Here is a 27,773-nt window from a genome sequence, read left to right as displayed (position 1 = left end):
CACAGTGGTTAAGAATCCGCCTACCAATGCAGGGGACACGGGTTCAAACCCTGGTCCGGGAAGATCCCACACACCGCAGAGCAACTAAGCCCGTGTGCCACAACTACTGAGCCTGTGCTCTAGAGCCCACAAGCCACAACTACTGAGCCCACGTGCCGCATCTACTGAAGCCCCCGCACTCTAGAGCCCGTGCTCCACAACAAGAGAAGCCACCATAATGAGAGGCCCGCGCACCGCAACAAAGAGTAGCCCCCGCTTGCCACAACTAGAGAAAGCCCGCGTGCAGCAACGAAGACCCAACACAGCCAAAAATAATAAATAAATAAATTTAAAAGAAAAAGAAACTAAATCTCAGTCTGATTTCTAGTTTCCCCATTGAAAGCATCATTACTTGGGAAGATGCAGTTTGATTTCCAATCAAGTAACTTAGAGAAATCTTTGAAACATACAGTGTTTGTTGAAACGTACAGTGTTGTCCAGAATAACCTCAGAACTGACAGGAAAACCTATGTTAGAGACATAGGTCAAGAGTCCAGAAGAGCTATTACTTAAGAAGCTTTTCCAAAGTTTAATATCAAAAGATATCACCCCTAAATGTAATTAATCCTAGATTCTCAGTCTGTATGTCTAAAGTCCCTTAATTCAGACATGGTTCACAGTGGTATTGCACTGCATAGAAACCATCTGTTTTCTACTCTGACTTTCTCATGGTCAGGAAAAATAGAATTTATAGAAATAGTTTATGGCCTTTATTCCTATTCCTGGAATTTAGGCCAAATCTAAACACTCTGAAAGCTGGGAAATTACTTCTTCACTCTTCCCTATGTTTTAACCCTGCCTTAGTTAAAAGGTCAAACGTCAGACCAAATCTCAATTAGCTATGGAATCTAAGATTAGGAACATGCTAGGAAATCTGGGTAATTTCCAGATCAGTGATTCTCAACCTTTGTTTCTCCCTCTACTGTTCACAACCCCATGTTACTCTCATCATCAAATACAGAAAATAGTACAACTTAATTAACAGGAGAGTTAATGAGTATTTGGGGGAAGCACAGGGAAGAGAGGTCCTGATACATTCTTTTCCAACAGAGGATGTCTATCAAAACTAGAGGAGATAGAGCTAAATATATGTATTTCTAGCTTCTCGAGAAATCTTCTACTGTACTTATCATTTAACTCCCTGCTTGGTTGTTTACAGTTCTGGTCAATGTTCTTTTGCTTATGCAAGTCCTTGAGTGATTTCATATCTATGGGACATGTCCGTACTTTGATCAGGTGTCTAGACAAAACCATGCTTAGGGAAAGGTTATTTATTTACACGGTTTATTATAAAACAGGTCTTTTTGGTTTTCACTATAAAAATAATAGCAAACTAAATAATTTTTATGCAAAAGACTGCTATCATAAATCTATAAACCACATGCCTAATCCTTTATAAAAATTCTCCCTGCTGCTATTCTTAGCCACATTCCTGTGGCTAGGGGCAGGCATAATTATCTTCATTTTGCAGATGAGAAACCTGAGGCTCAGAGAATTAAGAGATTTGCCTGAGGTCACACAATTAATCAGGACAGCAGAGGCAGAACCCATAAAAAGATGCCTTTTAGTTTAGGGCATTCTATTAAAGTTACAAGTAGAAAGTGTTCTCCTATAGCTTTCAAGGTTTTCTAAATAGTAAAGGAAAAAAGAAAAAAAGAAAAGCACAAAATTTTGCAGAGTAAAATTCTGTCTATGTTTTTGTCCTATGTTTTGACTCAAATTCTAACACTGGTATATTGTTTTGCAAATAGGGCCAAACCTGCTGGCTTGTTCCTAAGGTAACCTAGCAGTATTATATGTTATTTGCTTAAAAGGCACAAAACAAAATTCGAAAGTTAGAAAAATTCATTTAAGAAAGAAAATATTACCTTTGCTAAGCAATGTTCTAAAAGAGGAGGATTTAATTTTCTACCATGTTCTTCACAGATTTTCAACACACTGACACCTAAAAAATAAAGTGTAAACTAAAGTAGTGAGCTACATAGGCCAACTATGTACAATCCAATTGGAATGCCAAAAGCCCTACTCAAGCAGCAATTGTGTAGTGTCATGAGGCAACACGTGTTTTTATAAGCACTCATTAAAAGTTAGTCACAATTTGAGATCCTGTCCAACCAGTATGGTATGCCCCAAGTTAGTGATCTTAAGAGACAAACTACTGACCAACCATTGTTTAGCATGTATTAAACAAAAAAGAACAATGATATTCATTTCCTTCTAATAGCATATTTTAGGAATTTATGGATTTAACTCTTCCAAGCATAATAATTGGCAATGTCCACAAACCAAATGATTTTATCTTTTAAAATAAATCAGCATTGTATGTCATTTACTTAGGTACAGGTATACAAGGACAATTGCCATACTGAAGGTAGTTAATTTCTTCAAAGATAGTTGCCTTGTTCGGGTCACATTAATATATCATAAGAATAGCCTGTATATGCTGAGGAGTCAAGTCACAAAAAATTAGGTTTGTGCCATGATTCGTTTAGTCTAGAGCGCAGTATTCACATGTGACTTACCTAACTTCAGTCGAGAGCATTTTCTCATTCTTAAAAAAGAAAGATATTTTTGATGACAAGAATATAAAAAAACTAAGGGATAAAATTAAGGTGTGTTCTGAAGTGAAGGATGCAAATCACCTGTAACAAAACACTACTACATTTTATTTCCATAGTTTTTTTAAAATCTGAAGTTGTCCTGTAGTTCTTATTTTATTCTCACATCAGCCCTGTGTGGAAGGAAGAAAGTAGTATTGTTATTTATTGTTATTCTAATTTCTAGAGAATTGATATAACTTACCCATGGTTACAGAGAGTGACTCAGTAGCCATACAGGAAGGAATCTAAAGAGTCTACTCCTGCTTTGCCCTGACTCCAAGTTTAGGACTCCTTCCAACAGTCAAATTATAAAATGTATCACAGGTTAGAAGTAAGTGCACCATGTACCGTGACCATCTCTCTGCTGTCTACAGGAACAATTCGAAAAAAGTACAAGCTAGTGTGTACTCAGTACTATGCTAGGCATCGCAAGGATTCAGAAGATTTACAATATACAGTTCTCTCCTCACAGTGCTTCACATCTAGTTGAGACAAAAGTAATGGGCATGAAGGAAATCTGAATAGCAAGCAATAGTATTGTTAAGAGTTAAAATAGTGTTTAAAACAATAGATTAACTGTTAGCTTCTTCAAACTGGGCTTTTGGAAGGATTTGGATTGAGGGATAGGGGAGTCACTGGAGATTCAAGGCTGACTGGTAGCCTTGAAGATTTAAAAACTGCAAGTCCCAACCCAATGGGACAAAGAGAGGGAGTTATCTATCTCTACTACTCAATGACAAATTTGCAAAGGTGTCACAAAATGGGGAAGACATCTTATGTTTTCAAAGACCATTGTTAATCTTGTAAAATTAGTCCTCAAAAGGTTGCAGATCAAAGCGTAACGTGACACACGGGTTTAATTTAAAACAGCAGCAATTCATCTTCTTTCATACCTTCTTTGTACATTCTACCAGTCAAGTGTTAAAACCAGAAGTGGGATTTATCCACAAGTAGAAGCAGGAGAGACTATATACAGATGGTCACACAGCCCATATTTTTCGGCCTTTCCTGAAGGTGTCAATAAAATTTCTAGTTTGCTCACTATTACTTCTTGTACACTGGTCTTAACTCCCCAGCTATACTACAACACCATGAAGGCCAGAACAAGGTCTTATTTTCATCTCCTTATTGCTTAGCACAGGCACTAAATAATGGGCACTTAGACTTTAAAACTTTAATGATGGAGACTTCCTGGTGGCACAGTGGTTAAGAATCCACCTGCCAATGCAGGAGACACGAGTTCGACTTCTTCTCCGGGAAGATCCCGCATGCCGCGGAGCAACTAAGCCCGTGTGCCACAACTACTGAGCCTGCGCTCTAGGGCCCGCCTGCCACAGCTACTCAGCCGGCGTGCCGCAACTACTTAAGCCCGCGCGCCTAGAGCCTGTGCTCCGCAACAATAGAAGCCAACGCAATGAGATGCCCACGCACTGCAACAAAGATTAGCCGCTGCTTGCTGCAACCAGAGAAAGCTTGCGCGCAGCAATGAAGACCCAACACAGCCATAAATAAATAAATTTATATTAAATAATAATAATAATTGTAGGAAATGATTTTTAAAAAAAAGAAGAAGCCTTAGTAAAATTTGACTGATTTTTTCTTACTGGGTAGCAAAAAGTAGGCATTAATAAAGGTGTCTCTAGAGAATCCCTAAGATGAGTGTTAACTACCAAGATAAACCAGGATTTTTATTTAAATATACCAGGGAACAGCCAAAGAAATCATCGTATGAGGGTCAAAGAACCATCCATGGTTCAATAATAAGGAGTTTAAATTAGAGCAACAGCATCACATATGTAAAAGTAACCATAATATTCTTTCATATGGATGATAAATGACAACTTATCCCATATGGCTATTCTAACTTTATTAAAAATTAGATCTAGCATTATGTCCTACAAGCATTCACGTTTACAGGAAACATGATATCATATCACTATAATGTCTTGTGATAAGGGCTAATGATGGTATATAGAACATTCACAAATACAAGTATATACTATGAAGTCAAGTATATTATTCAATTTGATGACTTCAGGGACATGAGTAATTTCAAAACAAACGAGTCAGCCACCTGGTAAGACAGGGCTGAGCATTTAATAATATATAAATCTTTACAGAACAACAAAGCATTTAAAATAATCCCTAGTTTAGCTTGGTATTTCATATGCATGTTGTAAACGGCCTTCAAAACCAGGTGCAATTAATATAAAGCTACAACAGAATTCTAATGCTGATGGGCCATCACTGAAAATTATTATACATGTATACTTCTATCACCTACAAGAAGAAATACTTCTTTGTTAATAACATATAACTCTGCCAAAGCAAAAACAAAAAAGAAAATGTGTCATACAACTCCGTTCCATAAGGACAATTTGAATAATTACATTAACTTTAGAATATAAATCTAACTATTTCAATTAGAAATGAACTTGATAAAATATCTAAGAAAATATGCACCATAAAGTTCTAAAAATGTAATTCAACCTCATAAGTAGATAAATTGGAAGACATTTAGGACTAAGGTTGAAATAATCAACTCCAAAGCTAAAGGAAAGTTCAAATTTACTCTTGATAGTTTTAGAAGTCAAAAATCCTACAGGAACCAAATCAATCACTTGGAAAATCAAATCACACCAATTTCTTTCATCCCAAAGAAGGATTATATCAAGTCGTGTTGTACATTTAAGCAGTTAAGATGATCCATCAGGATGCTTGCCTACATCCACTAATACTATTTCTGTAAAGAAAGGCTGGTCATCCAGGCACCTATAACTCTCTCTCCTTTGACTCCAAAAGCCGTGACTTTAAGGTTATTTAAAAATACTTCATATTCATCAAGATAATGGTTATTAGAGGAGAGAGTGGTGGTGAATAGGAGAGGTCAGTGACATTCTCTTGATCTGAGTTGACTGGGTTCAGTTTGTGAAACTTCATTGAACTCTATTATGATTTTTGCACTTTCTATATGTTGTATGTTATACTTCAACAAAAGTTTAATAAATGAAAATGCTCCATATTTACCTTTTTTCACTTTTTAGAGTAGTTACTAGTCTGAGATTCCTGAATGAAGGATTCATAACATACTCATCTTTTGCAAATGCTTGCTACATAACAATAAGACAGATGCTATGTCAATAAAGACAGATGAATTAACAGAGACCAACAATCAATTGTACAATGTCAATAAGAACTACTTGATTTGCATTCCTTCATTCCAGAGCACTGAACTGCTGCTACATTTTACGTAGTACACCATGAGTAGTTAAAAAAAAATGCTTGAGCCCCTCCCGTCAGAGGTAGATGGCATTTGTGTATGTACGCGTAAGAGAAAGAGAAAGAAGCCAAGACATATATACTAATAACTAATAAGACATGCACTATATGTGTGGTGAGAGCAATAAATGCCACAGGGAAGGAGTGAGACATTCCGATGGGATTAACCAGGAAGGGCATTACTGAGGGCGTAGTACAAGCATGATGAACGTCTTAGTAAGATGAAGGAATGGACCAGCATTTACAGAATACTTAACACTGCATGCCAGGTACCATGTGAGCATTTTCATAAACCTTACTTAACTTTCACAATATAGCTAAACCCACTAAGATCTTGACTAGGTAAGAAATTTATCTAAGATCACAGAGCCAGTACATACTAGAGAATTTGACCTAAATCTTTTCACTCCAAGATCAATGTCTTTCTACCACACCATGCTGCCACTGTCTTGAATAAGAGCTTGATATCTGTGGCCAAAAATCCAAATCTGAAATCTGACAAAAACTGACAAAAAAATTTTTTCCTACCCAATGGATGCACTTCAAAATATTTTTATTCTTCAAAATAACCGGATCAAAACCAAAACAAAACAGACCACATCTATGTATAGGAATGATGGCCTAAATTGACAGTTTTGGAATTCTAATTCACAGCTTGAGATCAACCTATTCGACTATCCTTTTTGGTAAAAAGATCTCAGTCAACCATAGTCTTCTAACAAAAAGCCGACTACCAAAATAATGAGAAGGTTATGAAAATTAAGATAATTTAACAGTTGACAGTCTTGCTGACAAACTGAAACACAGAATGTGAGAAAAGGCCAAGAATCAAGGGTAATTCTTACATTTTGGTTTGAGGAACTGGGTAAATAGTGGAGTTGTTTACAGAGTTGGGAAGCACAGGAGGAGGAAAAGGTTTGAAAGAGAAAAATTAAGAGTTCTTTCTTTGCCATGTTAAGCTTAAGAAACCTTTTTGATATTTAAGAGTAGAGGTCAAGTAGGTAGTTAAATATACAACTTTGCAGCTTAGGAGAGAGGTTGGCCTGGAGTTCCAGATTTGGAAGGTATCATCATAAAGATGGTATTTAAAGTCATGGACTGAGCTGAATGAAAAAAATTATTTCAAGACAGTGCTGGAGAGGCAAATGCTGCTGATCAACTGAGTGAGATGAGTACTGAGCATTAACAAAGATTTGGCAACACAGAGATCAACGACCTTGACAAGGGTGCTTTTAGTGGAATGGTATGTACAAAAATTATTTAAATAGGGATAGAACAAAATGGGAGGTAAAGAAATGGGAGATCCAGGAGCTTTTCTATAAAGAAGAAAGAAGTAGGATGGGGCCAGAAAAGAACATGGGTTTTATCTAAGGAGGATTTTTTTTTTAATTGAAATAACCCATTACAGATGGAAAGATTGATGATGCAACAGAACATGGACAATTGAGAAGTCTTAAGTTTTTAAGTCCTAAGGTAGGCAAGAAGAAATGAGCTCTAGGGTGCAAGGAAAGGGACCAGTCTTAGGCAGAGACAGGCACTTCATCCACTGTAACAGGAAGGAGAGTGTATGGCTGTAAGGCCAACTGGCCCGAGGCAGGGGAACACAATCAGATTCACAGGTTTCATCAGACCGAAATTCTCCGGACCACCCAGTTCCAGAAACTGCCCTGGAGACATTCCGGACCACCCAGTTCCAGAAACTGCCCTGGAGACATTCCGGACCACCCAGTTCCAGGAACTGACCTGGGGACTTTGCACCCGGCCCAGTCTTCCCGCCTTTCGAGGGCCGGGACTAACGGTCCCCTAGGATACCCGAAAAGACCACCAAATAAGGAATACCCTGCGCCCTCCCAGATTCACCACACCCCTTTCCCTTCTTCCCCTATAAAATCTTGCCCAACCCCCTCGCCCAGGTGCAACTTCTCTGGCCCCTTTCTCTTGGACCAGTGAACCTCGCCCGGGAGCGCTCCCTAATAAAGCTCACTTGAAGCTTTCCTCTGTTTCGCGGTGCCGTTTGTTAAGATCCGACCTTACAATGGGTACAGATGCAGGTAGTTTGGTAGATATGATGGTGGATAGAAAGCTGGATCTAAGCAAGGTTAGGATTCTGTCAGGTAAGTACCACAGAAGGAAAGAAGGATAAGGGATTTGAAGTACATGCAAAAGAGCAGTTGTACTGATAGAACATGGTCTCCAAGCTAGATGAGGGAAAAAAGGACATCAATGAGGTGCAGTGGAAAGTGGAAAACTTAATGCACATGAGCACCCAGTGGAGTTAAAAAAAATTATTTGAGGAATAAGGAAGCCAGGTAAGTAGACAGGGTTTTTTTTTGTTGTTCTTTTTGTTTGTTTGCTTGTTTTAAGTTTATAAGAGGAGCAGTTACCAGCAATGAGGTTTAACATTTGACCATGGGAATAGATTTCTGAGGTGGGGGGATCTAAAAGCTGTGAGATCAGATGTTTGATTATCCATGTGGCTGTAGCAATCACTAAGTCTAATGACAGGAAAACTGTGGAAAAGCAGTGAGCTGGGTACTAACGAGGAGGTAAGGATGGATCTGGAGGGGAAAATAGTCTGATGGCATGCATTTCAGAAGAGCTGGGGTTCTGAGCAAGGAAAAATGGACTGAAGCAACAAATGGGAGAAAGGGTTCTAAATGAGGGGTTGAAGATGTGGGGTGAAAAAAACATCATTACTTAAAGACTATAGGGAAACAGAGTTCCCAGGAATAGTCAGGGCAAGAAAGTGAACGAAATTTTATTTTCAACACTATGTCTGTTTGATGATAGTAAACTATCAGTTCCAGGAGGCAAATTGGAAGGGTTAGGGGACGGGACATTGAAAAGTTAAAGGATTGTATCAATTAGGATCTACATAAAGCAAATGAGTATAAAATTTCCCAGCAAAAATGGCCAACTTGGGAATCCTCGACACTAAAAATGCAACCGAAACAAATTAACAAACACCTTTTCTAAGCTTCATGAGAGCAGTTCAGTATCTTTCCAATAAATTCCCTTTTTGCTTAAGTTAGCAACTAAAGAATCCTAATGATAATCACCTGCATGTAGAGGGCCTTGCATACATAGACAAGTTCAGAAGAGGAACGTTTATTCAATTCATTCAGTATATTTAAGTGCTATTTGGCCTGGAGTGATAAGGAAAATCTCAGAAAGGAATCTTAGGCATGTTAGCTATCCGTTTATCCCCTTTCTCATTTCATTTCTTCCTTTCACAAAAGTCAATGGTGAGAAAAAGATCAATAACAATTAGGCTGGAGTGAGCGGGCAGCAGGGTTGCTCTGAGGACAAACACAATTCTCTGTACACCTGCCTGTGACCTCACAATAACACTTGTGCAGGTGTGGAGAGTCCTATAGCTTAAAATAACAAATGCCGCAGCAGTCTGTAACTGTCATCCCTGAGGTTCCTTGTCCAACTGCGCCACTCCGTACTACACAGTGTTTCTCCAAACGGAAAATGACCCAAATTTAGGGAAGAGTTAATATACATTACGACTTTCTCTCTCTCAGGTGAACTAATTTACCTAGATGAAGAATTCTGAGAATACTTTATTTCTAACAGGGTAGTATTTAACTTTATGTAGAAACAAGTGTTGACAATGTAATTATAAAATTTTATAATCCAACAGTGAGTATGGTAGTATTCCTTAACACATAGACCAAATCAAGACAAATTAATTTCAGTTGTCATTCATTGTACATAAAATGAAATGTCTACAACATATGGTTGATGTAGAAAAAAACAACTGTAGCAGGCATCAAAAATAAGAAACATGCAAAATCAATTTATTGGCTTCAAGTGGAAGCACCTTGGGAATGTAGGTATAATGAAATATCCCAAAACATGGATGAGATTATTTTGTGTAAAAGATAGGGAATACTATGCTTCAAAACATTCAAAACAGTGAATATTCACTAGCACTATGACTTTTATTTAGTACAATACTCTTATGTATCATAATGCCCAGCACACCATAGATTAAATCACCTTGTCCATTGAAAAAGTATGTTGAATTTAATATGAAGTCAATTGCGGGGAGGATACATTTAATTTCAATCCATGTAATAGACAGCCTTGGTGAAATATATCAAAGCACTTCCCAATCTGGAAAAAAGATCAAAGGGGGTCCCAGGTGATCTCCAGAATGCCAAAGATGGTTACCTTGAAACTACAGTGGAATCTATTTCTGCCCAGCTGCAGATTTGTTTAATGGCTACTCACTCATTTAAAACTTAATTGTTGAAATCCATTAAGAAATAACACTTATTCCCATGACTGGCACTTCATAACTCATACCAAAATTACTCACATCAGAGATAACCTAAACCAATCTGAGACCATTTCCTAAATTACAACATCTTTGGGCTAGAGGTGATAGGACAAAGATCCCATATGACTTGATTCCAAGCTACCTGAACAAAATGAGCCTTACCAATAGTATCTTTTCCATAGCAAGGTTTTATTCATTCATCCTACAGTGTCAGGCATCATGGCCAACTAAATTATTATGACTCTATCCTGGAGTCAATCTAGAAAAAAAATCCAGGCTCAGTAATCTTTTTTTTTTTTTTTTGCTGTACATGGGCCTCTCACTGTTGTGGCCTCTCCCGTTGCGAAGCACAGGCTCCAGACGCGCGGGCTCAGCGGCCATGGCTCACGGGCCCAGCCGCTCCGCGGCATATGGGATCTTCCCGGAGCGGGGCACGAATCCGTGTCCCCTGCATCGGCAGGCAGACTCTCAACCACTGCGCCACCAGGGAAGCCCCAGGCTCAGTAATCTTATGAACAAGATCCTTTGTTTTTGTTTTTTGTTTTTTATTTTTTGCCACACCACGTGGCTTGTGGTATCTTAGTTCCCTAACCAGGGATCGAACCCACGCCCTCAGCGGTGAAAGCAGAGTCCTAACCACTGGACCACCAAGGAGTTCCCAAGATCCACTTTGTAACGACCATCTGTATTTCTCTTACAGAGAGACAATATTTAACTTAAGGGTCATGACTGGAGTTTGTAGATAAAAGCTTAAAAAACGGGAAAATATTAGAAGACAACTATTAGAATTAATTTGACTTATGGTTAGCTAACATATTCAATATGACAGAATGTCAACCTGTCATTTGTTTTCTTTCTGGAGAAGTTAAAAAAATAGTTTTCTTTTTAAAACATACTGATAATAGGTAGTATTTCTACAACTTCCCCAAACAAAAAGCAAACAACAAAAACAGAACTTCATGACATCTGAGTAGTTAATCAGTCATTCTGCTGTCATATCTGTTTATAATTGAGGTAAAATTTATATCAGTGTCATGCACAGACCTTAAATGCTCAATTCAATGAGTTTCAATAAATGCTTGTGACCTTCATGTTTCCGTCACTCCAGAAAGTTGTCCTGAACCCCTTCCAGTCAATTCCCCCACCACCCAAGGCAACTACTGTTCAGATTTCTATAGATGTGAGAAACACCTGACTTCTTTCCTTCCACACAATATTTTTGAGATTTACCTACATGCTTGCATGTATCAGTAGCTTTTTTTTTAAATAGCAGAGTATTTCATTATATGATTGACACAATCTGTTTATCTATTCTCTTGTTGAAGGATATTTGTGGGGGTTTTTGTTTGTGTTTTGTTTTGGTTTTTTGGCTATTGTGAATAAAGGTGCTTGTAAACACAGAATCCTGTTCTGCTGTATAAATGTAATCATATCACCTTAAACTTGACAGCTTTCTGCCTAAACTAGGAGCTGAGGGTCTTGAAGGAATTAGCATCTGCTTTCACACAAAATGAGTGAGGAGCCCCACCCCTGCTCCAGAGCCCTGGCTGATTAGATGGGACCTGCTCCAACCAGCCCATATCTGTGATATGTGACACTCCAGGGGGCCACACTTTATGAGAAGAGACTCTTTCCCCTGAACATTTCAAACAGGTAGTGTTTAGGGGTAGTGTCAATAAAGCTCATCTCTGTTCCAACCCTAATCTGGTATCACATTGCTTCTATTATAGACAAAAACACAGTATTCAAAAACAACAACCAACACACAGACACAAAAAGGGACTTTTAATTTACCTGTTCTTTAAGGTCTCCCAGCACAGGTTACACCTAATCAATGGATAGCCAGCCACATGCTATTAATGTAACTTTGGGCACATCATTCACCTCTGAGTCCTAATTTCCCAAGATGCAAAATGGGATAACTGTAGCACCTGTCTTAGGGTTATTTTTGAAGATCAAATTAGATAATACATATCAAGTGTTCACAGATGCTAACATACTTAAGTACATAGCATTAGCTATTATTAACAAAACTTTATTTCCAAAACTATTTAGAGAGTATAACCTCAGATTTTCCTTTTCCTTTTCCATTTCAAGGTAGTAACAAGAGTTTCCCAAAATGAGTGTGTTCCCCCCAAAATTAATTCACATTTAACTGGTATTATGTAAACCAAAGTCTACAGCCAGGGAAGTTTTGGCTAAATAATTTTTTTTAAAACTGCAAAACATCTAAGTGTTTTATGCTAATGTACACTATGACCCCCTAAAGGTGAGATCTAGTATTGACCACGAAATTGACTTCTGCCCTAACAAAATCATGTGATCCTGGGGCTCTAACACTTTCAGACATGCTAGTAAAAACAATGCTGACTACACATATGAAACAAACAGCATCCTTAAGAAGATAATATATGCTCTTCCCATTTCATTTAGTTAAATGCTATCCATCCTTCAGACCTCAGGGAAGCCTTCTTAAACCCTCCAAACTTACTCAAGACTTCCTGCTAGACACTCTCAAGGTTCCCTTAGACTTTTCCTTCCTAGCTCTTACTTCCATTTGTATTAACATACTCAAAAAGATTATTTGATTAATGCCCGTCACCTTGCCCACCAAACTATAAGCTTCAATTAAAGGCATGGCTGTATATTATGCTCAACCTTATACCCCTAGTATCTACCACAATGTCTGGTACCAAATAACTGATAAGGAACAAATATGTGAATACAAGAATTCACTGCAACTTTATTTGTCATAGTGAAAAATTGAAAACAACTCAAATGTTTAATAGGAAAGTAATTAAATAAGCTACTCTACATATATATTGAAGAATATTATACACCCATTAAAAAGAATGAGCTTAATCTCTATGTTCTGACATACTCACTTTTCTAAATGAGAAAGGGAAAATGCATTTTATTTCATATGTACTATATTGTGCTTAGATGTCTAAAAACATACACATCTCTTAACGGTGACTACATCTGAAGAGGAACAGGCCTGGAAAAAGGTACTTTCACTTTTATACTTTATACATTTCTCTGTTGTTTCAATATTCTTCAACAAACATGTATTTCTTTTCTAATTAATTTTTTAAGCTTTGAGCAACTGCAAGTCCACATAAATTATCATATGCTTTATGCTTCCACAAAGCAAAAAAACCCAACAGAACTGGAGCTAAAATGTGGCTCTTTTTTCTTGGTCCAGTGTTCCTTCCACTACACATTATTGCCCTTCCAATGAGGGACACAAGCCTGATATTGATACAATCAATATTTTAGTACCAAATAACTAGAAGAGATTTAAACCTACTCCCATCTCCACCTCACCTCTGCAAGTCATGAGAGGGCACTGCAGGCCAATGGCCATAGAGGCTTCTTTTAATAACCCCAGTGACGGGGAGGTTACAAAATTCTAGTGCATGCTCCTCACTATTAAGACAATTCCCTTATATTGAGCTGAAACCTATCTCTTTTACTTTGACCCGTTGGTTCAAGTTTGGCCATTTGGAATGCGAAGCTTCTCTCCTCTTCTGGAATATATTCAAGTATATGAAGACAGTTATCACCTGTGTCTTTTTGGGAGCGGGTGCTTTACTTAGATAACTTTCCAATAAAACAGCTGTCATTATCCAACTTCTAATTTCAGTCCTGACAAACTGCTTGGCAGACGAGGAGACAGAGAACCATCATGCAAGACTATGTCAAAATAATGAGGTACAAGTAGTCAACTGTTACTACAATCCTTCAAGGAGAGTTACAGAGAATCATGCACATCTTACCACTCCTTTATTAGATGTTGCTGAATAAAACATCTTTCTGGTATAAAGCACAGGAATGAAGACAGGGTCAGATGCTTCTGACAAAATCTTGGCTTTAGACAGCTACACATAGCTGGTTCAAGAATTTGCCATGAATGCAGCCAATTATTAGTCCTCCATCAGACAGATGAACAATCAACCTAATGATCTTCCTCAGTAAAATATTTCTTGCTGTTTTTGTTAGAACCTCCAATAACAAAGCACCTGGTGGTTCTACCAATGGACAAATGAGACTTCCTCACTATTTAAAAGAGACAAAGGAATTAATGATAAAAGTGATAAACAAAATGAAACTCAGGGACTGAACTTGAGACTCATGAAAACATTTCAGACCATAATGACATGGTTGTTAGATAACACCAGAAAATACACGATGAAAAGTACAGGAAGTCTAGGACGAAGTACTAGAACAAGAAGTACAAGTTCAAGAAGTCCTGTACTTAAAAGGACAACAAGCACAGTAAGCGACACTGTAGCTAAATACTTATTAAAACTGCTTTTTATCACCTGATGAAAAACAATCAGCAGTAAATGCTTGTGAAAAAACTTAGAGTAAGAATACAGGGCAAGATAGACATCTATTTGGAATAGCACAGCTTTTTTACTCTGGTTTACCTATTGATGACAGGTACAAACTTGGGAAAGTCCTCCCAAACGTTGCTCCAGGTTTTCCTTCTGAATCTGAACCTAATTAAGGGAAAGGAGAGGTCCTCTGAGCACCCAATTGAAAATATCCCTCCTTATTCTTCTTTACTCAACTGTGATTCCCTTCATCATAATTTATAATTATATACCTCTGTGCTTATTGTCCCATGACCCAGAAAACCATAAGTTCCTTGAAGGCAGGGTCAACTCTTTTGAACACTGTATACACATGCACATGGGACCCTGTACATGAAAGATGCTCATTATATATCTGTATAGTGAAGACAGAAAGGAAAGAAAAAGGAAGTCACTGGTTACCATGAACTGTCACTTTGGGACTTCCCTGGTGATGCAGTGGTTAAGAATCCGCCTGCCAATGCAGGGGACACGGGTTCGATCGTCAGACCTGGAAGATCCCACATGCCGCGGAGCAACTAAGCCCATGCGCCACAACTACTGAGCCTGCGCTCTAGAGCCCGCAAGCCACAACTACTGAGCCCACGCGCCTACAGCCCGTGCTCCGCAATGAGAAGCCAACGCACCGCAACGAAACGTAGCCCGGCTCGCTGCAACTAGAGAAAGCCCGTACTCAGCAACAAAGACCCAACGCAGCCAAAAAAAAAAAAAAAGTTACTTTTCTTGCGTAGCCAATGTTGGGAAATTTATCAGTTGTTGGACACTAATGATCCAGATCATTTATATATATCACTTAACCTCTCAACAATACAGGCAGGTTTCTCATTTGAGACCAAAGTAAGACTCAGAGAAATTAAATATTTAATAACTTGCTTAAGCCACACACCTAGAAAATTTGAGCTCCAGTTTACGTTAACGTCAGGTTTATCTGATATGATGGCGGCTGCCCCCAAGCTGCTCTTGTCTTCAATTATCTCCCCTCCATACAGCTAAGTGAGGAGGGAGAAATACCTAACAGCAAATTAGTAGCTGTATACAACTCAAGACCTCTGGCTATCTATACAGTCTGAATTTCCTTCCAGCTTAAAGAAATCTGCTAAAGAAATATAAACAGCAAAACAAGCAGTTTTGCATTCATCAAATAATTTGATTCTCAAAACAATCTTACAAACGAGAGAGAAATCCCCATTATGTTGGTGTGGACACTGGGGCTAAGAGGGCTTAAGAGCTTTCACATTCTCCCTACAAACCTATGGGCCTGGGATTTTCCAAAAAGAAACAGTGACTGCATAAACCTGGTGCAACATTTGAAAAAGACACTAGCGTCATAATCCTCGTTTTCCTACTGCAAATATGTAATCCAAATGAGCGTTCAACGACTCAATTTTCCCTTTGCATTTTAGGTTTGATGAGGGTCCCGTTCATTCAGTACAATTAGTCAAATGTTGACCGCCAAATATATTTACAAGGAGACAACACATCCAGGTCAAAGAAAAGGCTACACTGCAGCCAAAACTAACTCTGGGCTGCGGTCCACATTTGCCCTGGCCAACTCCTCTCACTTCCTGAGAGCCAACTCCTCTCACTTCCACTGAACCATTCCTCCCTGGAGTCAGATTTAGTGTAATAGGCAGGTTCCTACCTTGGTCTGAACACTCTTATCAAACTTGTCATTTTTGAAGCTAAACGTATTCTGGTGCCTCTGAGGCCTGGAACGAGCCACGTTCCCTTTCTGGGAGCTCATCGCCGAAACCACAACCACCTCGAGCTCGGACAAGGAAGATGCACACAAGCCTAGGATACCAGGAACTATCTCCACGGAGTTCACGCTTCAGTCTCTGACCCGGAAGGAACTTAACCAGCATTTCTGCCTCCGCCTCCGGAATCCCACGTGACTCCTCGCGGAGGTCAAAGGACACCTTTCGGCCCTTCAGCTCCAGCAAGGGTCTTTTATTCAGCCCAGTCTCTACTCCTCCCCATCCGTGAAGCCTCTTTCTCAAACCCGGCGAAAAATCCCACTTTCTTCGAAGCGAAAATTCCCCCATTGGTCCGAATGTGGCAGTCCGCCCAAGTGAAGGGGAGGGAAAACTTTGCTCCTATTGGCTCTTCTTTTCCGCAATCCCCGCCTCCTGCCGACTCAGCTCGGCCTCTCCGGGCGCCCTACTCCTCTGGGCGGCTTGTGATTGGTGGAAGTCGGGCTAAACTGGACTGCGTCCAACCCCCAGCCCGCTCGCAGGCTGGAGTCCGGGTCAGCCTTGGCACTTTCCTTCAGTCAGTGACCAACTCCTAGCTTAGTGAGCTCTCTGCTAGAGCCTGGGTTCCCTTCCAGCCTCCTTCCCGCCACGAGAGCGAACCCCGCTGCCGGCAGGCCGAAGGGGAGCAAAGAAAGGAGGATTAAAAAGAAGAAAGACCTGGCTGGGTCTGGGTGGTGTCTGCAGTGCCAGAAAGGGAGGTGGCGGCGGCTGCGGCAGCAGCGACCACGGCCGCGCGGGACGTGAGGCCCAACAGCAGCCGGCGGCGGAGGCGGCCGCTCCAGCGCCTCGCGCCGAGGCCGTTAGTCAGCAGAACGCGAACCCGTGTGGAGGAGCAGGGCCGGCGCGAGGCGAGACTCGGGAGCGCGAGCCGGCCCCCTCGGGAGCCGCCGTTCTTGCTCGTCCCGGCGCCGGGGGCTGCCGGCCTCGTCCCCACTCTTTGGCCGGGCCCGCCCGCAGGCCGGGAGAGTCGGGCGGCGGCAGCAGCGCGGATCGCGCCTCGTAGAGGACAGCGCGGCGGCAGAGGTTCTCTCCTGGCCCTTTCTGCCTGACGCCTTGCCTGCGGCCCTCAGGTGCAGGTGCGTGGGGCCACGGGCGGCCGGGGCGCTGCGGCTGGGCTCGGGGAGAGGGCGCTAGGCCCGGAGCAGCAGCGCGGGAGGGACGAGCCCGGGCCGGGCGGGGGGAGGGGAGCGGGAGGCGTCTTTGTTGTTGGCGACTGGGATGCCTCTCGGCGCCGGCAAAGGCGGAGAAGCCACTCCCGATCGCGTCTGGGTTTTTGAGAAGATTCTCTGTTGGTTCGGTGAAGGGGAGAGGTAGGAAAGTCTTCGTAGTCGGTAAGGCTGTGGGAGTCTGGGGGCGGGAGAGGGACGGACAGACGGACTGGCAAAGGTCTTGGGCCCTCCTTGCAAAGAAGGGCCTCATTTCATTCCTTTGCTATTCTCCCTGTGGACGGAAAGATGGGTCCAGGTTCACATTTCGCTCTCTGGCTCATTGTGAGAGTCGCGAGGCCTGAAGGCTGTCTCCTGGATGTCCTCGTGTGTGCCAGCCTAGACTTTAGCTCGAATCTGCACCGTGCTTGGTGATTTGTGTATTCTGGTCCGCCGCCGTAGGGTGGTTTTCTCTCGATGGTTGAACTCTACTTGTTTTCGAACTCTAGGGTAGGCTCATCAGGAATTGTTTTTGAATTGAAAAATTAGAGTTTTTCTTTGGAATTTTTTTTAACCCTGAAACGAAAAGTTAGATTGTCAAGTTAGATTGTACTGTCAAGTTAGATTGTACTGTTGTGAAGGGCTTTTGTAAAGAAGAGAGTTTAACCCTGGCTTCTTATTCAAAAAAAAAAAGAAAGAAATGTTCAGAGCTTTGATCCATGGAGATTTCTGCCAACGCCAGGATATAACTTTTTAAAATGACTCATAGATTTAAGTCAGCGTGAAGTGGATTTGTTAAGCAGAAGGATGAGTAACGGAATACAGGGAGGGTGACCTTTAAATTTTGGCTGTTGGCTTACAAAAAGGTATTCATGTTTAAAACTTTTCTGTAATATGCAGTACTTGATCCGTAAGATAATTCATTGATTTTTTTTTAAGGCTCCAATAAATAAAAAGTTTGGAAATCTCGCGTCATTTAAAACTACTGGTCATTAGGTAATGAGTCTGAGTACAAAGGTACATGTTGTAAGAGCATTCATCTGTTTACATTAACAAGAAGACTTAAAATAAAATGAACTTTTCTCTATAAAGAGTTTGTCTCATATGTTTATAGCATAAACTCATTTGGGTGATTTAATATCTAATCAGAGCCAATATTTTGATAATTATCATAATTGCCAGTGTTCTAATTTGGGTGCCCAACTCTTTGGTTGGGAGTAGGGGTGGAGGCTTACTTAAAGAAGAGCAGTGGAGATAGACATGTTTCACCTTATAAAAGAAATAAGGTCCCTGTTGTGCAATAATTGCTATATTACTTGAGATCCAGGAAGAAACCCTCACCTATATTTTGACCTCTCTTTTCTCCTGCTGTAGAATTAATAAGGTTAATTGTCAAGGATAGGATTAGAGTTTTAGCAGGCCTAGGCAGTTTTAATCTTGTCACTTGCTGTGCAGTACTGTAGTTGATAAGTGGCTTGTTTCCTTGAGTATCTTTGCCCATTTTGAAACGTGCATGACATCTGACAAAGAATTTTCTATTTCCTGTGACATACAGAATTGCCATAAAGCATTATGGCAAAGTAATGTTTTTGGTAGTTTAATGAACACAGAAGAACTAGGCAGTTAGTGTCTGTTCCAAGTTTTGTCGCTGAATTGGTGTACAGCTCCAGGCAAGCTATCCCACATCTTGAGTTTCTCCATCTGTAATATAGGACTAATAAAATGTGCATCTGCTCACTATGTAGAAAGGGCAGTGAGAACCAACAGTTCCTCTGGTTGTGACATTGATTGTTTTAGTTAATAAGAGTACTTTTTAATGCAATTTTGTTTTGGTATCATGAATTTCAGTTCCTTGGTGAAGAATTACGATAAAGAAACATAGTTATAATAGGGAGACTGTCTATCCATATGCCATCACTTAGGAAGTGATAAACTCAAAATTTCTCCATTGTTAAGAAAATATAATTTGGTGTCATAGCTTTAGAATCAGTGATGACAAGAAAATAGAGTGACAAATTGACTTGCTTGGTTTGTTTACTGATAGATTTTATTTCTAATATATCCAAGGTTTTGCTCTTAATTCTCAAAAATTACTCCTACCTACTCCTACCTTTCCTATCCTATTACAGATTTCTCACATAGCAATATGGCTCTCAAACCCAGCCTTGTGAGTTGGAGAGGAAAAGTGATGCTTTATGACTTTATTACAGATGAAATAAAGCCTAGAGAAGTTCGTTATTTGAATTGCCTAAAGCTACACAATTTGTAAGAACCAGAACTGAGACTTGAATCTGGGTCTTCTGTCTTCTAGTCCTGAATCTTTGCTTTGGAGCAGTATTTTCCAAACATCTGTCTAGGCCCAACAGTTTTCGCCAACTGAGGTGAAATGAGAAATAATGTAGCAATGTAAGTATTGATAATATACAATATAATGAATATTCATGCACTCATTACCCAGTTGGAAAGTTAAAACTACAAAACAAAGCTTCCTCTGTACTTGGTACCGCTCTTAAATCCTATTCCCTCTTTTCCCCACTCCCAACCGCTAACATGCATCCTTCCGTTTATACTTTACTACATTCCTTTGTATCCATGAACCCTGTATGGTTTTTCTTTGATTGGTTTTAAGACTATTTATGAATTTTGTATCTGTAGCTTGCTTTCTTCACTGATCATGCCAAGATTTATCTATGTTTATTCAGGTAGCTCTAGTTTATTTTTACTGTCATATGGTGTGTGTTTCATTATGTGACTGTATCAGGTTTCTGTTGGTCATTTTAGTTGTTTCCAATTGTTTGCTTATTAAACAGTGCGTAGGGAATATTCCGGTATATGTTTACTTAGGTGCATGTGCAAGGCTTCCTCTAGGGTAGTGGTTCTTGAACCTATATCCCATTTTTAAAGAAATATTTTACAACTGCCTCATTACTGTTAAAATGAAGTTCATAATAATAAACTTACATTCATATTTTAAATAAAGTAATGCCCTGACTAAAATAAAGAAGTAATTTATAACAAAGTAATGTATTGCACTGTGTCAATGCTCAGGCTCAACCACACTGTAATCTTGCTACCAAGTGTGATAGTAGACTAGTAACATTAGAATTCTGGGAGCTTGTTAGAAATCAGAACCTCAGGCCCTACCCTAGTGATTCAGGTGCTGAATATTAACAAGATTCCCAGGTGAGTTGAGTGCACCTTAAAGTCTAAGAAGCACTGCTAGAAGAAATAGTAGTAGTCACATACTTTGCACGGATAGGATCACCATGAATAGGACAGCTGCTAAAGCAGATTAAACAGGTGTGTTGAATTGGCCATTCAAATACCAACAGAGGCACTGATACTGATAAGGGAGTTTCTGAAATAACTAATTTCAGTAAAGTTGGAACAAAAATAAAAGTGCAGTCTTCTCTCTTTACACAAGGGTTGCATTCTTTAAAATCTTCACCTATATTAAAACAATACAAATATACTTTGTGTTAAATCCTATTTATTAATATTTGACCTTATTTTTTCCTTCTGTTCCCTTAAATGATTGCCCAGCAGAATGTTCAAAAGTCATGGGACGTGTCACAGCATTATCTTTACACATCAAGTGTGCCTCGTGTCCCTGGTATCTATACAGTAGTACCCCCATTCGTTACAACAACTAAAAAGCCATTATTGAGAAAGATTGCACTGGGATACAAATCTAGTAGTAGGTTGCTAGAACACAGGGTAGGAGCTGCTTCTTCAACTTGATTTGATAACTACCAGTTTTCTCTCCAGAGTGTTTGTATCAGTAATGGATTAAAGGGTCTGTTTTCTCACCTTCCAGATACTTTAGACTTGTTAAGTTTTGACATTATGAGGAGTATGAAATGTTACTTCATTGTAGGTTTCTTTTGTCTCTTCCCCAGTTAGTCACACTGTTGAGAACACTTTATTTTACTTATTTATTTTATTTTTTATTTATTTTTTGGCTATTCGTGTTCCTTCTATGAATTGCCTATTCTGTTTTTCTGTGGGTTTATTTTATTGATTTGTAAATGCTTTTTATGTATTCTGGATAGCAATGCTTGGTAGGCTTTCAGATATTTTCTAGTCATTTGCATGCCTTTTCACTTTAAGTATGGTATCTTTTGGTAACTAGATGTTCTTAATTTTAATGTCAAATTCTTTTATGATTATGCTTTTTCTCTTTAAAGGAAATCTTCTCTATCTTGAGATTATAAAGATTCTGTTATAGTTTGTTTTAAAAGTTTTACTTTTTCACATGTAAATCTTAAAATACACATGGAGCTACTTTTATAAATGAGGTGTTTGTGAATCTAAATTTACTCAATAAAAATGACTACCCTTTATACTGAAATTATTTTTATGTTAATGTTTGCTTATGAAATTATAGTGATAGTATATTATATTTAGTTTGTAACACCCCTTTGTGGCAAAATTAAAACTTGTTAACTCTTGTCATTCTACTTTTTTTTTTTAAATTTGGATCGAACACACACGCCCTGCATTGAAAGGCAAAGTCTTAATCACTGGCCCACCAGGGAAGTCCCCAATTTGACTTTTTTAATAAAAGGTTTGGGAACCACTGCTTTTAGAGTACTCTGATTCCTTTTTTCATCTGTGTCTCACATTCGGCCTCTAAAACATCACAGAAAGTGAGCAGGTACTCTAAGGTACTAATCTTTCATCATTTGCATTTCCACATTTTACAGTTTTATGTGTCTTGTCATCACTTTTTATTCTGGCTAGAATTTTTTAAATGATACTTATTATCCTAATTTTTTAACAGAATTTTAGACTAAATTCAAATATTTTAATGTTAATTTGGCTCAGATGTAGGTCCTGTTTTGTTTTCCCAGGAATTAAAGGTGAAAATGGTTAAACAAGTCCTTGTACAGTTAAAGATGAAAAGTGGGAAAGGAAGAATGGGCCGGTGTCTACTATCAGTCACTCTTCTAGGTTTGAGGGGTGCATCTGTAAACAAAATAAACAAAGATCCCTAACTTTCTAGAGCTTACCACCTAGCAGAGGACCATACACAATATGCACAATAAATATCTAATATGTTAGAAAGCGATAAATAACTTCTAAAGAAAAGGTAGAGAATGGTAAGGAGGAAATCAAACGAGGAAGTTTTGACCTATTAAATAGGTCTCCCCTTTGAGAAGGGGAGAATGAGCACAATGTGCAGTGAGGGCATTAACCATGTGGACAGTCTTGGAAGAGTGGACAGAATATAGTCAAGTTAAAACTGTGTTCCTGGCTCTCCCATTTAATAAGTTGTGTTAACTTCGACAAGTTGATTGACTTAACCTGAAGTCTTGATTTCTTCATATGTAAAGGGATGATAAGCTGAGAAAAGTATTATTAAGATTAAAGGAGATAACAAGTAAAAGCCCCTACCTCCTTCCCTCCCTGCCCCAGCCCCCTGCCATGTAGTTTCATGTAGCACTCTGTACTTTATTTTTATAGCAATAGAGATAGGAGTCTTTACCCTTAAAAATACATACTGCTAAAGAAACTCTTTTCATTATGTCTGTCTTAGCATATTTAACCAAGATTTATTTTTAGAATGTAGCCACAGTGAAAGAATAGGATTAAGAGAATAAGTATATGCTTGATGTAGGTCAGGATGAAGAAGAAAGAGACGTTGAAATAACCTCATTAACTTGGTGTAGGCAAGTCTCCATTCCAATCCCAACAAACCTGAAATAAAAGAAAATGCCTCCAGGAACAAAAGTAGAAGACATTATCAGTTTATCTAATGCAACAAATTTGTTTGGCTTCTGAATTTACATTATTCTTAAATGTGTTTTGAAAATTAAAAGCAGTTGAAATAATTCCTGTAATAAACTCCCCCCCCCTCCCAAATTCCATCAGCAAACTGTAGCCTAGATTTTTTGTTTCTGACTAGTATCCTGCTTGGTGTACTGATAATTTTTCACTCTTTAGCTTTGCCATCTCCACCCCTAAAAAGTAAAAATTATTCTCCACACATCAGCTATTAGCGAGAAAATAATGCCATTCGGTAACTTGGTTTGGCAAGCTTACATTTCATTCACAGCTTTTTAACAGACCTCACTGTCACTTTTATTAATGAAGATTTAGGGCAGTTAAGTTAATGGGAGTGAGGAAGACCTTTAAAAATTATGCATGGAAGACATTCTGATAGAATTCCCTAGGGTAGTTGCTTTCAATTTTTCATTTGTTAAAATCCATAAGAAGTTTTGCTTTCACGACCTAATACATGCATATGCACACACAAAATAATGTTGCACCTAAGATTATCTAAATGCTCAGTAGAATGAATGGAAAAGGAAGTACTCAGAAATAAGGATAGATGCCAGGAAGGGAGGAGGGTGGGGGAATCATGTATGACATGTTAAAGAGTTTAGATTAATCCAAGAGGGATATAAGACCTATTGAAAGATTTTAAAGAAAAAAATGAAATCACTTGGCAACAGTGTAGAATGTGCATTAGAGGGGTATGAGATAGATACTACTGAGTGACTTTTTAATATTAATTTGAAAAGTGGTTGAGCTAAGATGTGGCTGAGGGGATGGAGAGGTACCTAGGAGTTAGGCCTTGAATGAATGAGAAAACTGAAGAGAGAGGGAGGGAGGAGGAGGGAAGGAAATACAGATTTAGATATTCAGGGTCTATAGCTTAAGGGAGAGGTCTGTGCTAGAGATTTAGGTTTAGTTTTTTAGATTTAGACACCATCAGTGTATAAATGGTAGTTAAAGCCAGGGGTATGGCTGAGAACAAAAGACAGGAAGGCAAAAGACCAAAGTCGTAGCTAAAGCATAGGTTTGGGCGAGTTAAACAAAAGATAAGAGGACAATAAAAGGCAATTTGTAAATAATAGTAATAATAATAATAGTATAACCTTTGAAAAGATCACCAGAAAAACCTAGATTGGAAGTTAGTTTCAAGAAGGAAAGGAGAGGACGATGGTGTTTAATTCCACAAGTGATTGTGTAAAAGGAAGACTAAGAAATACCCAATGCACTTGAAATTATGAGGTTACCGGTAATCCTAAATGGATCAACAACTTCATGATAGATGTTAGATCATAATTCATTTTGGCCCTCATGGGGAACAGTGGAAAATGAGAAGTAAAGAAGTTTGATTTTGAAAGATAGTCAGAGAAGGTAGTAGAATCTAGATATATACACTTTTTTTTTTTTTTTAAGAGGAGACTCTTGAATATGTTTATAAACAGCAGAGATGGATCAGAAGAGCAGGAGAGGCTGAAGATACAGGAAACATCAGAGAGGATAACTGATTAGGCAGGGTCTCTGAGGATGCTAGAGGCATTGGAACCCTCCAGAATATGTGTGGAGGAGTCGGTCCTGAGGGAGTGACACTTCGCACAGTCAGGATTTGATTGATTTCGAGGGTCCAGAAAGGGATTATAAAATACATGCCTACATTTTCCAAGTAAAAAGAACATCTTGTCTGCATCTAGTATGGCAGGAATTTAGATGTCTCATTTCATGTTCCCAGTAACTCTGCACAGTTTACAAGTAAGATTGAGGCTCAGAGAAGTACTGTGATTTGTCTAAAGCCGACACAACTTAGAAGGTAACTGAGCTGTGATTTGATTGCATTTATATCTAGTTTCAAAGCCCAGTAGTTCTAAAATTTTTTAATTTTGAGGGGAACAGTGAAATTCCCAAAAAGGGGGAAGGATAATGAGAGGCTACCAATTGATATTTTGCTCAGTACAATCACTTCAAAAATAAAAACTTAGTACCTATTACCATTTCTTAGTTTCTTACAAGAGTTTCATTTTTCACAAAAAAAGATATATTTTAATGTTAGAAAACTGTTGAAAGGATATAATCTCCAAATGCAGGGCAAACCTTTAAATTTATTAACTCACTACTTTTGTCCATAACTTTTCTCATTTTGCTGAAGAATGGTAAAAACTTGATTATAGGCTAGTACCAGCCCTCAAACCACCCATGCCAACAAAGATTCATGAAATGAAACTTATATATATACAAAAATATAGTACATTGTTACCATTGTATAACAAACTTCAGTTGTTATAGCTGAATATTTTATTGTGTTCAAAAAAACTAAATATTGTATTTCCCCCATATTAGAAACTTCTTACATATTTTGTTTTGCTGCAAATTGATTTCTAAGGGTTCTCATTACCAAACTTGTAAGAAATTAATAAAATGATAAACAAAAGCAACTCCTAGAAATTCAAAGCATTAATTCACAAACTGTTTCCTTTTGTAAATTTCTTAGATACTTCTGGGTTTTGTGTATTATGGCTTATTTTTTAAATTGCTGAAAGCCGCTGTAAATCTAAATACTTTCAGAAATAGAAAATCAAATTGCTCTAACAGATATTTTGTACCATTGCTTACTACCCTACCTTGTCCCACTTTGGGAATATTATCCTGTATGTATAAACTTATTTGCTTATAGAAGTGTAAATATTGCCTAACCAACTATAACAGTACATCTTTAATCAACACATGTGTATCTTATTTTTTTAGAGTTCCTATCAAAGTGAAGAACTGACTTAGTTCCATCTTCTTCTCTTTAAGTTTGAAGTTCTGCTTCTGCCTGTGATGGCACTGGAAAGTAGTACTAGTAATACAGGGGGGAAAAAATCACTGTTCAGGGGCTTACAGTGGGGCACTGACTGATAACTTATCACTTAGGGACAATATGCTCCACCTGAGGGCTGCAGGAGTGAATCAGTTATTTTAAGTGCCCAAATCATTTAAAAGTGAATGCTTTAAGAATATAAATTCTTCCCACTAGCACACATTTCATCCCAAAAGAAACTATCAGTAGCAGAGAATGTTCAGTTTTTGCCAATACAAAATTTAAATTAACTCTTCAAAGTAACTCATGAGAACTAGGCTCGCTAAAATGGCTCCCAAATTAATCAACTTGGAAGCATTTCAACTTTTTTTCTTTTTGCCACCATTCAAATAACTTTTAAAAAAGGATTTTCTAGCCTTGTCAGAAGATACTCGTGATATAACTTAATATAGAAAAATATAAAAAAATAAAATAAAAAATAAAAAATAAAAAAAAGAAAAATATAGTTTTATAGCTTTATAATCAGGAAAATGGATTTGCTATTGCAGTTAATGGGTATTAACCAGATAAAACATCCCCAATTAGCACATTAGTAAAATGTACATGTGGTAATTGTCCTTAACTTACTGGTCTGCTTATTTAACTACCTTTCTTAAGGATTTTAAGTATATCAGAAGGTGTTTTTTTTTAATGCATAGAATGTAATGTAAATAGAAGCATAATTTGTTAATTATTATGGTTTCCAGAAAGATTCAAGCCATAAATTACACACATTAGTGTTGTGAATCCTGGTTCAGAATAACAAAACAAAACCTATTTTAATTATATTTAGCATTATCTATCTCAGTTTATGTTCTGTCAGGTCTTTAGGTATAACTGAAAGTCCTTATTTTCTTTACTCTCTCTTTCATTTCATTAGTAAATTATTATTGATCAGGTGCTGCCTGTATACTGCTGAAGAAAACACATGGTCACTAACGTCATAGTAAAGACAGTAGGCATTAATCAATTAAGCACACATGGCAGGGATCACAATATTCAACTGTAAACGAAAAGAACTGGGTGCTATGAGGAAGAATAACAATTTAGATTTGAGGCTTTTAAGACGTCTGGGAAAAGTGGCATTTGAGACTGGAATATTGAGAGGTCAGAGGGAGCAAATGAGGCAAGTGTGCAAATCCTGACTTGGAAACAGCTTTCAAGAAACTGAAAGAGGGTGAGTGAGGGAGTCTGCAATCATAGAGGTGAAAGTATCAAGATAAGTTTGGAGGGGTAAGCAAAGGCCAGATCACACAAGGCCTTTAAGGACCTGTGGAGAAATTAGATTTTATTACAGGTACAGCGGGAAGCTATCAAGGAGTTCTTGAGCAGATTACCTTGTAGGCTATGTAGAAAAGAAATTGTAGGTTAGGAGAACATATGAATGGAAGAAATTCACATTTACTCTCAAATATTTTCCATTTGTTTGTTTACTCACACATTCTACGTTGTTCCTTCTGCTATGTTATTCTACATAACCCTGGTCAGTCCTTTATTTGTAAAAGCCAGGAATTACTATAAAAGAGTGGAAAAGGTAACCTCAGTAAATCAAAGGAATTGCACGTGTCCTCATCTGCAATAAAGGATGAAAGAAATTGTTTTTCCAAATTGAACTCTCTGTTTAGTATTTATTTAGACTTTACAATATTGAGGTCGAGGTCATTGAAAACTACCTGTT

General features: G+C 38.5%; 2 protein-coding genes across 2 annotated transcripts in view; one reads left to right on the top strand and one right to left on the bottom strand.

Annotated features, from left to right (window-relative positions):
• Positions 1-16,392, bottom strand: part of CUNH9orf85 (chromosome unknown C9orf85 homolog) — a 58,075-nt gene extending 41,683 nt beyond the window's left edge. The window contains exon 1 of the mRNA XM_029201381.1: positions 16,231-16,392. Within this exon, the coding sequence (XP_029057214.1) occupies positions 16,231-16,332 (102 nt within the window). The 5' untranslated portion in view covers positions 16,333-16,392. The remainder of the gene's footprint in view (positions 1-16,230) is intronic.
• A 414-nt stretch (positions 16,393-16,806) lies between these two features.
• The window catches only part of ABHD17B (abhydrolase domain containing 17B), a 39,165-nt gene continuing 28,198 nt past the window's right edge, over positions 16,807-27,773 (top strand). Inside the window, exon 1 of the mRNA XM_029203103.1 lies at positions 16,807-17,418. The gene's annotated coding sequence lies outside the window, so the exon portion shown is untranslated. The remainder of the gene's footprint in view (positions 17,419-27,773) is intronic.

The sequence above is a fragment of the Monodon monoceros genome, unplaced genomic scaffold (genome assembly GCF_005190385.1).
Source record: "Monodon monoceros isolate NGI ecotype Baffin Bay Population unplaced genomic scaffold, NGI_Narwhal_1 Super_Scaffold_5, whole genome shotgun sequence".
Lineage (NCBI taxonomy): Eukaryota > Metazoa > Chordata > Mammalia > Artiodactyla > Monodontidae > Monodon > Monodon monoceros.
This window is presented reverse-complemented; position numbering and strand designations above follow the sequence as displayed.